This window comes from Botrytis porri, assembly GCF_014898465.1.
Source record: "Botrytis porri strain MUCL 3234 chromosome Unknown BPOR_007, whole genome shotgun sequence".
Taxonomy (NCBI): Eukaryota; Fungi; Ascomycota; class Leotiomycetes; order Helotiales; family Sclerotiniaceae; genus Botrytis; species Botrytis porri.
This window is the reverse complement of record NW_024066081.1, coordinates 900,504-913,850: the sequence shown is the minus strand read 5'-3', so window position 1 is coordinate 913,850 and position 13,347 is coordinate 900,504. Positions and strand designations below refer to the sequence as shown.

At 43.7% G+C, this 13,347-nt stretch overlaps 5 protein-coding genes across 5 annotated transcripts; 2 read left to right on the top strand and 3 right to left on the bottom strand.

Annotated features, from left to right (window-relative positions):
- Positions 1–1,455: 1,455 nt before the first annotated feature.
- Positions 1,456–1,956, top strand: EAF01_005602 (uncharacterized protein; the record flags this gene model as incomplete). Its single annotated transcript, XM_038913856.1, has 1 exon — positions 1,456–1,956. One exon carries the CDS (start codon positions 1,456–1,458, stop codon positions 1,954–1,956), a length of 501 nt encoding a protein of 166 aa, XP_038770305.1.
- A 271-nt stretch (positions 1,957–2,227) lies between these two features.
- Positions 2,228–4,247, bottom strand: EAF01_005601 (uncharacterized protein; the record flags this gene model as incomplete). The annotated part of the gene is made up of 4 exons (XM_038913855.1): positions 2,228–2,497; positions 2,579–2,685; positions 2,733–3,499; positions 4,114–4,247. 4 exons carry the CDS (start codon positions 4,245–4,247, stop codon positions 2,228–2,230), a joined length of 1,278 nt encoding a protein of 425 aa, XP_038770304.1.
- A 446-nt stretch (positions 4,248–4,693) lies between these two features.
- On the top strand, positions 4,694–5,845 carry EAF01_005600 (uncharacterized protein; the record flags this gene model as incomplete). Its single annotated transcript, XM_038913854.1, has 1 exon — positions 4,694–5,845. One exon carries the CDS (start codon positions 4,694–4,696, stop codon positions 5,843–5,845), a length of 1,152 nt encoding a protein of 383 aa, XP_038770303.1.
- A 1,618-nt stretch (positions 5,846–7,463) lies between these two features.
- Positions 7,464–9,459, bottom strand: EAF01_005599 (uncharacterized protein; the record flags this gene model as incomplete). The annotated part of the gene is made up of 5 exons (XM_038913853.1): positions 7,464–7,610; positions 7,686–7,961; positions 8,029–8,676; positions 8,750–9,184; positions 9,250–9,459. 5 exons carry the CDS (start codon positions 9,457–9,459, stop codon positions 7,464–7,466), a joined length of 1,716 nt encoding a protein of 571 aa, XP_038770302.1.
- A 1,387-nt stretch (positions 9,460–10,846) lies between these two features.
- EAF01_005598 (uncharacterized protein) lies at positions 10,847–12,502 on the bottom strand (the record flags this gene model as incomplete). Its single annotated transcript, XM_038913852.1, has 2 exons — positions 10,847–11,766; positions 11,821–12,502. 2 exons carry the CDS (start codon positions 12,500–12,502, stop codon positions 10,847–10,849), a joined length of 1,602 nt encoding a protein of 533 aa, XP_038770301.1.
- Between the last annotated feature and the right edge of the window lie 845 nt (positions 12,503–13,347).

The window sequence follows — 13,347 nt, the reverse complement described above, 5'->3', positions numbered from 1 at the left end:
AAAACCCCACAACTTTATTTCCTAAAGACGTTGGAAATGAGAGGCGGAGAAGCTGTGATCTAGACTTTGCAGCTTGTCTACCATTGGGACTCATGGCGGGGCCATCTCTGGAAGCCTAACTTTCATTATTTTTTCGTCGATTTTCATGGTTACACTCCTGTGGACTGAGAAACAGCTATAAATTTGAACTAGGTTCACGTCAAAGGCGTTGTTGGAGCCGGTCTAGAAACGAAGCTTGCGCTGCATCCACAGTTGAAATAAGTGTACGTAGCAAGTGTAATTAATAAATTGCTTACTTTAAGTTGTCGATGTTTATCAATCCAGATTTGTTGAAGGGTGGTCTCTGTTTGTACCAGAATTTGTATATGTGACAAGGCAATTTTTGGAGTTCTTGACTATTGGGCTAGCAAGAGCTCCTTCGAGCATAGATGTGCCATTCATTGCAGTTTGTACCCATTCGCTCTTTCATATCGTTTTGATTAATGCGAATTGCATTAACCTAAAGAAATCGTTCTGCTTTCATAAGAGAGGGAGGTCAAGTCATCCTCAAGGCTCAAATTGTCCTAGGCATTTTGCAAGGTTCTTGGTGAGCTAAGTTCGACATCATTCATCATTATTGCTGATCGCTGGGTAGGATCACCCCAATTGTATGAAAGTGCATGGCATTATTTCTTCCACCAACATTGAAGCAGAAATCGTAGTACCAAATCTGATTTGTAATGCTGAAACTGTGGTCGTGTTTGAAAGGACATGCATACAAGCAGTTCCGAATTTTAAGACTTAGGGTCGGGTCTGGTCAGGTGGAAGTCGCATTATCTTCGATCTAGAAGATAATACATCGAGAAGGGTTAAGGTATTGTTGTGCTTTGAGCACGTTGTGGTTGTTGATATGCTGTGAATTTGGTTCGAGAGAGAGGAAGATTGATAAAATCGACATTTATCGAAGTGGAAAAGATGAAAATCTGTGGAAATATTGAAATGCCACTATCGAGAGATTGACTAGGTCCAAGTTTCAAGTCCCTTTGCTCAAAAAAGACAGTTCAACCCACATTTCTTTTTTCCCCTTTTCTGTTTGCCTCAAGTGGTTTCCCATGATGCATGGTTCCATGGAAATGAAAGAATGGATGTCTTTCATATCCATTGGAAGGACCTTAGCAAAGGCCATGCATAGAATGTTTGTGTTTGATATTTCTTGCTTTGAATACAATCATCACCCAACATATAAGAAGCAACTGCCTCATTTCTATCGATAATGGAATCCACATGATTAAAATCCATCATAGTTTAACCATCTCATCGCAATTTGTTGTTTCTGAATTGTTAATGTAACATCTCCACCAAATATACTTAATCTCCTGTGTCCTCATAGATTGGACTGATTAAGACTATTCTCTTCCTCCGCTTAATCTACCGGTCGACTGACACAGCTCGAATTCTCGTCCATAAGCAGCAAAGATGGATCCCAACATTCAAGGCTATCTTCAACGCAAATTTGCACGAGAGGCGGGAGAGAAACGTGGCGTTTCAGGCCTGCCAATCCGCACAAAGGAATCTCAAGACACCGATAACCTCCCCGATCGCCAACATCTTGTCCTAATCGAATATCGAATTGCAAACAGAACTTTGGGCACCAGACTCTTAAGTATGGGTGTTCTTCTCATTCATGAGTCCAATTCATATATCGACCTTCTAGCCGCGATTAAAGGCAAATCAAAGGAATGGGAGAATGTCCCATTAGTCTGCAGGGAGAAAAGTATTGCGGTTAGATGGAAGATTGGTCAAGCTATTAGCGATGATTCGTATGACACCCTCTGTGGCCCTGATGTTGACATGAATGGGCTCATACTCATGATGCGTGAGAGGCACTGGAAAGATCGACTGGTCGTTGTGTACCATGCAGAGGAGAATGATGGTAGTGATAGTAGTAAGAGCAGTGAGAGTAGTGATAGTAATTAGGCAAGGGTCGGAAGCCAGGGGTCAGGGAAGTTTCTTCAGAATTGTGATAAGCAGCAGATGGCCGAGCAGATAACCGAAAACGGGGGAGCTTTCATGGGGTGACTGCTAGGACTGTTCCTACAAATCAAATGATTGGATTCCAGCAAGAATAATGGATTAACGAGAACACTGGCCTCGGCTAAGAGAAATGTGAATAAATTGAACCCGACTAATATCTATGAGACCCCGAGGAACTTGAAAATTCTATTATACATGACAAGGGTTTACTATTCTAAGAAACTTCCTGGATTAATTTACCGTCCATCCCATTTCCATTAGCCTTCACTCCACCTTGAAACAATGCGCCAATAGGGCCCTCCATCCATTCTTCTGGTACACCGATTCTATTTCCATCTTTATTGCTGACCCATCGCACAAAAAGTGGATTTGGCTTCTGGGGTTCTCCTTCTGGAGTTGCGTCAACAGCTGGGCCATTGAGATCTCTGCGGCGAGCATTAGTCTTAGGTGCTTGCTTCTTGAGAAGCTTGTTGATTGTTTCCATCTAGGATTTGTGTCAGCCAGGAAACGGCGCAGCGAGTAGTATTTGGGTATTTTATTAAAGGATTTCATGGAATATAATTACCTTCTCTTCCTCGTTCCGTTTCTCACTAAGATTCTTTCTTCTTCGCGCCATTTCAGCACGTCTCATGGCATGCTCCTCAGCAGTAAGATGCTTTTTCACTTGTACCTCTGAAAAAGACATTAGCGCGCAATCGAGAAATGATGGAATAACTTACCATCAGGAAGAGCCATGAGATATCCACTAGCAGCATCGTCAAATCTTGCTCTTTGCCTTCTTGTCAATTTGTTGAGATCTGGAGTAGAAGCTCTGCTTCCATTGGCAGGTGTTTCATCATCACTATCGAGTAACTCGTCCTCTTCTGCTGCCACTTCAATCTCTTCATCTTCGCCTTCTGCATCTTCGTCATTTTCACTCTGCATTACCTCTTCTTTCCCAATTTCTTCTCCCAAGTCGCTGTCGAGTTCACTGAGTTCATCATCATCGTCGTCACTGAGCCCAATCCCTTGTTGTCCAACAGTAACAGCGGGTGCTTTGGGTGGCTCCTTCACCGTGATCTTAGATTTTCCAGCCGACGCTTGCGGAACCTGAATGGTAGATGAAGTAGGTTGCACGTCCATATCGATATCTCCATCAGCATCTAGGTCGTCATCTTCACCTTCCGCATCTGGATCATCTTCTCCCTCGGCATCTTCCATTTCTTCATCCTCTTCATCGCTTTCTGTTTCCAAAACATAACTTTTTTTAACATTCCTGTTTCTCTTGCCCTCGAGTATCTCACCACCAACAAACTGATCTCTACTGTTAACCATAACAGATGGGCCAGTGATCGGGCTAGATCGTGTCGCCTCTCTCAGTTTACTTGATGATGTCTTGACGGTCAAACGCATTGACTCGGGACTATTTGATTGTGGTAGTGCCGATACACGTGATACGGTGGCCGATGAGGCAGGCTCTGGATTTGTGCGACGCGATCGCGAAGACCTAGGAGATAGTTGTTCAGAAACATTAATTACGTCTCTTGCCTTGGCAGCGGCTGACCGCTGACTGCGACGTGTAGACATCTTGTTCTTACACTGCAATCAAATACAAGATGAACAAATTGAAGGGGGTGTGTGGTATTATTGATGGATTCCTTGATCCACGATGGTTTGTTTTGAGGTTATTGATAACACGGTAGGAAGATGTGGAGGGGTCTAAACACAATAGGTGGTGAATCAGATGGCGAGGGCTTTCGGGTCACTGCCTTGATTAGACAGAATTGCGGAGAATGACAGGTGAGCAGGCGCGTTGCATATAAACGCGCTGCTCTTACACAGTTGCCAAATCCTGCCTTTTCACCATTGACCAACCACAAAGCTAATAAGGTTCATTCTTCGATGCCTCATATCGTACCCCTTGTTTGTACGACGATGGCAATATGATTATGATAAAAAAACATGAGGGCTAAATCAAAAGTGGGAATAGAGTGGACGGCTAAAGGTAACTCATAATCACGGAGATTTGCGTGCGGTAACATGGTACAAAGAGCAAAGGGGCATTAACGCCATTGTGAGAATAATGGACTTTCAATATCTGGAGGTGCTTCAAAGACTTACTCGTTCTTGTTGGTGGCTGGCTCAGCTCTACCAGCTTTCCCACGGTGATCCGTCCAATCGATTTCCTCATCTCCCTCAGAATCAGTACTGAGTTTTCGTATGCGCTTACTGGGTCGTTCGGCTTTTCCTGACATTTTGATTATCTTTGATATCCACTTCGTAAAGTATGTTGATGCTTATTCGTAGGTTTGAAGGTTTGAGGTATGTATGTAGATTCTAGAGTTGGATTGTGGCACAGTTTAATGATCGTTGCTTAGAAAGGAACCCAAGTTTGAAAGATCGTACTGGATGGCAAGGGTGATATTGTAATGCCCAAAATTCAAAGGATGAAGGATGAAAGAGATCTTTAAATATTACTTGAAGTTTAACTGTGGTGAGTGATGCTTTGATACTTCCATAGTGATAATGTCGGTCACCGCAACAAATTTTGGACCCAATTAGGACTACCTTTGGATTATGTCATCAACCGAGGCACATGCAAACACCTAGTAAACATTGACACCGACAATCTACATATGCAGAGCTTCGAGAGTTGCCATTAATTATCTAGAGGCTTCTTGAACAAGTAGCACTTTACAGCATGAGTGACTCTGACAGCGAGACTAAAACCCCGGGCGTGCCTGCATGGCAACTCAAAAGCGAGGAAAAAGGCGAGGCAGGACAGTCCAGTGAACCTCAGCCCACGGCTATTGAGCCACTGAGTCGGACAGCAGTACTCGAACAAGCCAGGAAATTCTTGGAGGAAGACGACGTGAAGAATGCATCGACGGATAAGAAGATTGCTTTTCTAGAAAGCAAAGGTCTTGAGGGGGATGCCATACAAGAGTTGCTGGGTGTATCGCGGAATGATGAAGCTACAAATACATCGATCTCTGAGGTCAAATCGTCAGATCCAATTCCAAGGACACAACCTCAACAACCGTCACGACATTCACCTCCGTCTACTAAAACCAACTACACACAAATACCTCGCAATCAAGCTCCTATAATAACATATCCTGAATTCTTGGTTCAGCCATCTGCTTCTACTCCTTTAATTACCAAACACCGCCTTCTCACAACTCTATACCTTTTCGGCTCCCTCAGCTTCCTACTTCATGGCACAAACACATTTTTAATACGCCCTATGATCAACACCCTCACCGAATCCCGGCTCTCTTTATCCTCGGCCACTCTTAATAATCTCCAAAAACTAATTCACAAACTCGAGAATTCGGTCTCCGAAATCCCTCCAACCTACCACCATCATAGACCTCTTCAACCCGAATACCTCGACTCTGATGCTGGCTCCGTAACCAGTGATCCCACTGAGCTCTTCCATCGCGACATCGGTGTCCAGACTTCTCTTCCATCATCTCCTTTACAAACACCCAGTTCTCCCTCCCTAATATCCCATGCGAATACCGCGACCACAGCAACAACCATACAGACATCGCGTCTCACGACCCTACAAGGTACATTATCATCCTTGCTTGAGGATTCGACCTATGAATCATCTACAAGTGAAGAGTTAGAAACCAAAATGTCTGTGTTGAAGGAATATCTACAAGGCTTGGTGTTTTCAACACCTACATTTAGTTACGGGACAGGGGGCTTTGGAAATGGAGGGGATCGAAATGGAAATAATAAGGACGGAGAAGATGAAATTGCAAAGGTTAAGAAGGAGATTAGGGGAGTGAAGGGAGTTTTGCTCAGTGCGAGAAGTTTTCCTGGGGGTGTTAGGGCGAGATAATGGAGGTTGCAAGAGGAGAATGTATCAGGATCAGTAGGTTATTAGATGATAATATATGAGTTACGAATGGATATTCAATTTCTGGAAACCATTCGAATCTATATTGGTAACAGCCACTGTGAGTTTGGAACGAGTAAAAAATCACTTACTGCAGATGAGACTTTTCAGTTCGGCAGATTCCAAAACAACTCTGACACTAGGCTCGATATACTAGACGAGACCTCCTCGATACGTATCTTTCATCAGAATAGGTGAGCTCAATTTTGAGTGCCTTCTGATGACAAATCCAGATGGTTCGTTTTTTCAACGTTTTCCACCATCATGGTCTCTGTACTTGCTTTCCGAGGGGGCCCCAGATTCTGTACCGATGATATTTCGCAAGCTAGCGGCTAAGTAGCCCCTTTTCTAGACTATCGCGCTGAAGTCATGGGGACATTGCTTCTCATAATGATTTTCTCCTCTGCCAAGGGCAACCCGTCATTTTGCAAACTTCCCCCGCCAGCTCATGGGCCTATACCGGCCATCATACCAGATAGAGGTATAATTCTGCGCCCAATTTTCTCAATCACAGTGGTGTCTAGAGACTATACTTGCGTACTGAAGACACCCACTTGCAGGTGTCGATATGAGATATCTATCCTTGAACGTAACACTCCAAAATGCAGCTACAGTATATGGCTATCCTCTCGTTTCTGAGAATGTCGAAGTAGATTGGCTTAGGATGAAGATGACTTGTTACATTCAAGACCTTGATGAAGATGCTTGGACTGAAAAAGGCCGTACCCTGTACCGTGAAGTGTCTCCTTGTGGCAGTGTACTTCTAAATCAGAGAGGAAATTTATTGCGACTTTAAGGAATACATTTGAAAGGGCGATGGCATGTATTACTGCAGTATTTTTGGTATCTTATGCAGGACAGAAGGCTATGATATTGCACTACTTTCTTAGTAATGTTATGTCTGTCGGTCTCAGCCATGGAAGCAGTATACGGGATATTTCATATACACCCCACTTTAGTGGTGTTATTGAATTCTATGCTATATGATTGAATTGTAGTGAGAAATGACCAGCCTCGCTCTGGAGTATAGCTACAAGTGCGATTGCATAAGTAGATTGGGGGAGCAACTCGAATGACATTGTTTTGGGCCCTGTACAACTAATGTGGTTTGCTGAGAAGGTTCCCAGAATAGAAAGCACGAATACGCGTATCATGTATGGTAGCTTCTTGTAGTGGTTTATACTCAAAGCAACAAGAACAAAGTAGAATAAGCAATCCCATCGAACTTCGAACCAATTTACTAGCTGACCAAAAGAAAGTTTGTGGGAAGCTGTGATAATCTAGAAGATGCCTCAAATGACAACAACAAGCAACGATAGGCTAAAAGTGTGCCACAGAATTATATGAAAGAGCACCTGCTCTAGCTCCGCACAATGAGTTCAACTCATCATACACCTATTATCTAACGATTATTACAAATTACTACTATAAATCAAGTGACCTTGCAATCACGATACATCATCCCTCAGAAATACCTTTAAAGTATCGAATAAGGTGAAACCGATACGCATAAAAAGAAGCATCAATCTATAGCTTCATATATATGCTACTCTGCGTCTTGCTACGCAGAAATATCAGGCTCTACATCTGTCCCATTATTCTCGTTTGTCTTTTCTACTGCTGCTGGGCTCTGTTTACTCTTTGTTGAGATCCACTTGCAACCGAGGAGTAGAAACACTGAGATCACTGGCCCTGCAGCGGGAATATACTATTGTGCCAGTATCAGCATGATAATTTTGACTCATCGGATGTGGGGCAAGTGTTCAAAGGTTAGGTAGCTTACGAAGACTTGTCTAACAGATAAACTGTACTTCTCAACGACCGTTTCCAACACAACGGGGTCCACTAAGGACTTCAGATCGGTTACACCGGAGTCAATGATCTTGTTGACGGTATCTTGCGATACCACGGGACCTAGATTCTTCTGGAGAAGCTGCTGGAATACTGCCTGACCAATTGCCATGAATATAGCACAACTAGTGGAGATTATGGTCAACAAAGTGGATGAGCCAAAAGGAACCAGATCTTGTGGAATTGAACTCTGCATGGCAAGATGTGACTTTAAGGGAGCATCAGTATAAGAATCTAATCATCTTCTGTCACCAACAAACTGTGGGAAAACTTACTATGTTTGATGACAGCGAATAACCAACTCCTCCCAGGATTTGATAACCCACCCAGTGGGCCCCTGAAATATCAGGATATATGGTGCTCAACAGGCCGCCACCGATAGAGACTGTAGCTGCACCGAATATGAGAAATGGGTTCCACCATCCTAGTTGCGATGCAAAGGCCGAACCGATGAAGGCAGCGAGCACATCCGCAACCACGGTAGGAAGAAAGTTCACCCCACTAGCTGTAGGTGAAGATCCCAGCACACCTTGAAACCAGATTGGAAGCCAATATATGACAATTTGAAATGGCCCGTTGACAAAGAAAGCAGCGATACAGAGTAATGCTGGGTTGCGGTTTACGGTGAAGATACGGATTGGGATCAGACCACTATCAGCACGACGAATGTCCCAGAATATGAAAAGTAATAGAACAACGACGAAACCGACAAATAGGCCAATTATGACTGAGGATGACCAGGCGTAATCAACACCACCCCACTGCAGTGCAAGCAGAAGCATAGTGATCGAGGCTGCGAAGAGAACGAGGCCAGGCCCATCGATACTTTGCAATTTTTCCTTGAGAGGTGACAGCTCAGTCGGGGCTGGCTTGAGGTGGACAAGGAAGAAGAAGACAGTGGCAGCGGTACCGCCAATGGGTAACTGTAAATAAAGGGGTTACATTAGCTCTTGAAGCATTTCGAATTCGTAGAGGCATATTGATCTGAGAACTGACGTTGATATAAAAGCACCATCGCCAAGTGGCATCTTGAGTCAATGCACCGCCCAATACAGGGCCTACAATGCTGGCGATAGAAAAGGTCGAGCCCATGATACCAGTCCATACAGCTCGTTTGTGCAGAGGAATAATGGTTGTGAGTATAGTGAAGCTTCCAGCCAAGATACCGGAGGCCCCTAAGCCTGCAATGACACGACCGCCAATTAAAGCATGTGAGGTTGGAGCAAGGGCACAAACTAGACTTCCCAGCTCGAAGAAGAATATGTAAGACAGAAAAACCATCTTCTTGGGAAACAGCGTATACATCTTTCCAGCAAGCGGCTGCGTGGCAGCAAGAGCCACCATAAAGGCGGCACCATACCACCCGATATCGCGGGTCGAGTTGAAGTGAGATGTGATCACCGGAACCGCAGTCGCAATGAGATTGAAGTCCTAGTCGGAGCTATTAAGTTTACAAGTCCCATTTGGCCCAAGAGTGATGTTGTCAGAGAACTCACAAGTCCGACAAGGAAGGTACATAGACAAATAGACACGTGGATAAGGATGAGTTTTGTACCCCTAACTTCGTTGTTGGGATCGATGTCATCGTTCATAGAGAGTTTCGCAGCATCTTTGCTGGCTGCTTGCTCCTCTCCTATCTCTGTCTTATTTTTTTCTGGGTACTCGGTAGGAGACACGGGAGAGGTGGCAGAATCGCTAGACTCCATGGTCAAAAAGGCTTGTTGTGACGATGCTAGTCCACGGGATCTATATATTATGGACAAAGGAGGAGCACTTTAGAAATTGATCTGAGGTAACTAGAGCTAAGTTTGTGAAATATTAGAGAAAGTAGAGATAGCGGAAAGAAAATCAGATTGCAGCAAGAGCCTTGGAACAGAAGACAACACATTTTTTTCCTGTCGATTTTCTTGAGATGAGTTATTGTTGATTACCGAGTGTTTCCATGTGCATTATTGTGCCTCATTGATATGTGGTAGCAATTGCAACCGGGCTGGGTATGACTGTAGCAGTACAGTTTATCCCCTTGATGCTATTAGATGGAGTCGGCCGTTTATCGATTAATCAATTAAATGGAAGATTATCATGTTGGGTGCCTGCCTTAGCTAGAATTATAATCGTTAATCGAATTATAAGACCTTACAAAAAAAATCAAAATCATATTATTAAATTTTGAAACAAAATCTATTAATAAATTAGACTTCAAATCTAGAATGATGTTGATTGATTAAAATATTGAAATCTAAAGTAGATGAGTTTGGGTATAAAGTGCTTGAACAGGCCCTCGTCTGAGGGTGTGTAATTGTTGTTCGTCTGAAGCTTAGTATGAAGCACGGACTTTGATAAGCCAAATGGGGCACAGAATATTAGAGGGGCTCGGGGGGAAAGATCCCAGGGGTTTTAATTTTGGAAAATTATATAGGCTAAATGCTTTGGTAGGGTTCTCATAATTCCTGTCACCTACTAATTTGTTTCTTTCGAGTGGGTATGGCAGTTAACCTGCCCGCAATAGATAGATTCCCCGGTCCTTACATTTGTATGAGAAGAAAAATCATTAGGACCTTGTCGCGAATGCCACCATTCGAAACCATCTCATTGGTTCTGTCGATTGTTGAGGAAGTCATAAATCTAGTCATCCAGCTTGAGCTTTCAGGGTGACATTATATTACATGTCATCAAACAAGAACCACCTTAAAGCTAACCCGTATCAAAAAAAATAGGACTATTGTTGATTCCAATTGTCGGTAGTGTTTGTGTGGTTTCTTTCTTTCCAAAACCCAAAATACTTATAATAATGATAAAACCATATCAAACAGGGATTGAAGAGATGAGGGGAGTGATATAAATATTTAGTCTTCGTTATAATCGAATCAGATGTAATATACTACAGAATAACCATATTGTAGACCCTTACGGAAAAGAGTTTAAGTAAATTGACTCAAGTGGCTACGTTTCGCTTGTCAAATTAAACGATTAGATCTTGCTAGATTGTGTGACGCGACAAGTGCCTAATCTCTACACCCCAATAGAAAGATTTAGATAAGACCGAGCGCAACAAGCAATACCATAGGTCTTATAAACATTGGATCGGCTTGTCTACTGGACGAACACAATCCCCAAAGCGTCTTCCCGTCGTCGCACGAGTAAATCGCTTTCTGGATTGAAAAAGAGGAATTCATGCATGACGGACCGTCTCAAGGGCTTGCCCCCAGGGAAAGCAAACTCAAACTCATCCAAAAGCTTTACAAGCAGGATCTTTGCTGACATATCAGTGATGATGCGGCCTGGGCAAGCCCATCTGCCTGCACCCCAAGTAAGCGTATCGGTATTGATACTGCTAAATGGCTTGGCACGATGCTCCTCGATCTTGTCCGCTGCACAAAAGCGTAGACCGTTGTATTCTAAAGGATTTTCAAAGATTTCAGGGTTCATAGAACGCTGAGAGGCAGACATTGTGATGAATTGACCCTTCTTAAGATTGATCCCATTGGAGAGGACGTGATCTTTCTTGACAACGCGGCTATAAATGAGTAGCGTCCCTGGCGTAAGGCGAGAAGATTCTTTCATGGCTGACTCAAGCTTTTCCAGACTGTTCAAATGTTCCCAAGTCCAGCGACCGCCAATTTCGGCATGCTTCTGACGGATTTCATCACAAATAATCTCTAGTGTTTCCGGATGGGCTATCAAATCTAAGATAGTACGGCAACAGAAGTTGGTAATACTATACGTCGAGCCAGCTGCTATGGATCCTACAAGAGTGGTAAGAACTTTAGGGTCGCGTTCCAGCTCGTTTCGGCCATCTTCTACCATCCACGAGATGACATCTGGGTTAATTGACTCCAAGCCCTTGTTTTCGTCTTTGATCCTTTCTTCTTTTAACTGCTCTACTCTGGGTATAACATAACTCCTAAACTTGGCCCAGCTACTGAGTAAGCGCCATTTGGCGGGAAGAAGCCAAAGGAGTGCTGGTTGTAATATTTGAGGCACACAGCGCAGTGCGAAGCACACTTGAAAAACTAGCATTTCGGAAATATCAGTGGCAAGATCGAGCGGAAGAATGATGGCCTTACCGTTATTTGTATGCTCATGAGTAAGATGTACGAGCTCTGGATTATTCTCCGTCATTTTCACTCCGAACAAAGACAGAGCAATTGCCTCTCCGATGCACCGAACCACTCCTTTGTGCAGCTTCATAACAGTCCATTTGTTACTCTTTGGAAACTCCATCAAAATAGCTGCCGATATTCTCGCCCCTGTCACAGCGAATAGCCCAGGAAGGGCGGGGCTGATATAAGAAAGCAATACTCGTACATGGAAACTGGTATGGCGGACCACATCCATACCAGTCAAGTGCCCCAGGAGACTAAATGAATGAGATTCGCGACTATTTAAGACGGTGATACCCAGGGCATTCAGCTCAGGGATCATATCCACCGGCAGAACGATCTGATCCGTATCACCCCGCGCAAGACGATATGGCCGACCATTTGCCTGAATATCTGCTTCTTCAAGAATCACATCAGCTTTGCTGATCCAACGAAATCGAGCGAAGAAGGAAGGTTCCCATGGAAAGCGCTTATTGACAGTGAGGAGGCCATCATCGTAGTTCTTTTGACTGTTGAAGACAAAGACCATGCTCGCAATGAGCCCAAATGCTACCGCGTACCATATCAAGCGGTAGCTGTCTAACCTCTGCCCAAAATCAGTGGCATCGAAAGACGAGATATTGGTGGGGTTAAGGTGGGGCACCATATTGTCAACTGGAAATTTCTTGATGTCAATTTTCGTGTCAAAATTGATATTTTGCAATATGATCTAACCTCGCAGACATCCCAGAAAAGAACGAACTTATCGACATCTCAACGCCTGTGCTATATTAGTCATACTGTTAGATTCTATAATGCCGGAGTTTTGTGCCGACGGTATACTTTGAGATAGACTCCGTCCTCGCGTTTATTAACAGCAGGGTTAGACATCATTTAGATAACATCGGAATACTGATTCAATAAACCCTAGAAAACGGATTCATAGCTGTAGGGTTTTTTGACGTCAAGCCGAGATGGGCATTGTATCCAATCTCTAGGTCGTGCAATGCTTCTTTGATGTGCGGAGGCGGGGCTGACCCCGCTTCGCTACGCTAGCCCGGTATCTACAGCTCCATATTCTACCTGGCTGGAGGCGAGTCTTTTTGATAAGAATGTCGCATTCGCAAACTTACATATCACGTTGGATATGAACATGCATTTAGATTTTATTGATTTCTGCAATGATACATTAAAAGTCGAAAATCTAACTAGGAGGTGAAGAGAAATCTTTAAAGACGTGGTTGATGGACTGTAGAAAGGGGAAGGTCATATTCTGCAGTGAGATTGACTGTAACCCTACTCTTATAGGCATTCCCACTTCCTATTTTCTTACACGAGAAAAGTTGGGAAGATAGTATGCGCTCCTTCAATCCTGGAGGGTTGTCTCATACGTACAGCTGAAAGTCAGCTTACAAGATCTAATGCAGCGATCAATTCCGAGAATGTCTCGTCTAAAGGCGCCCCCCTTGGTACGGCCCGCTCTTTTCGCTGCAGAATCCATGCACTCTTAGA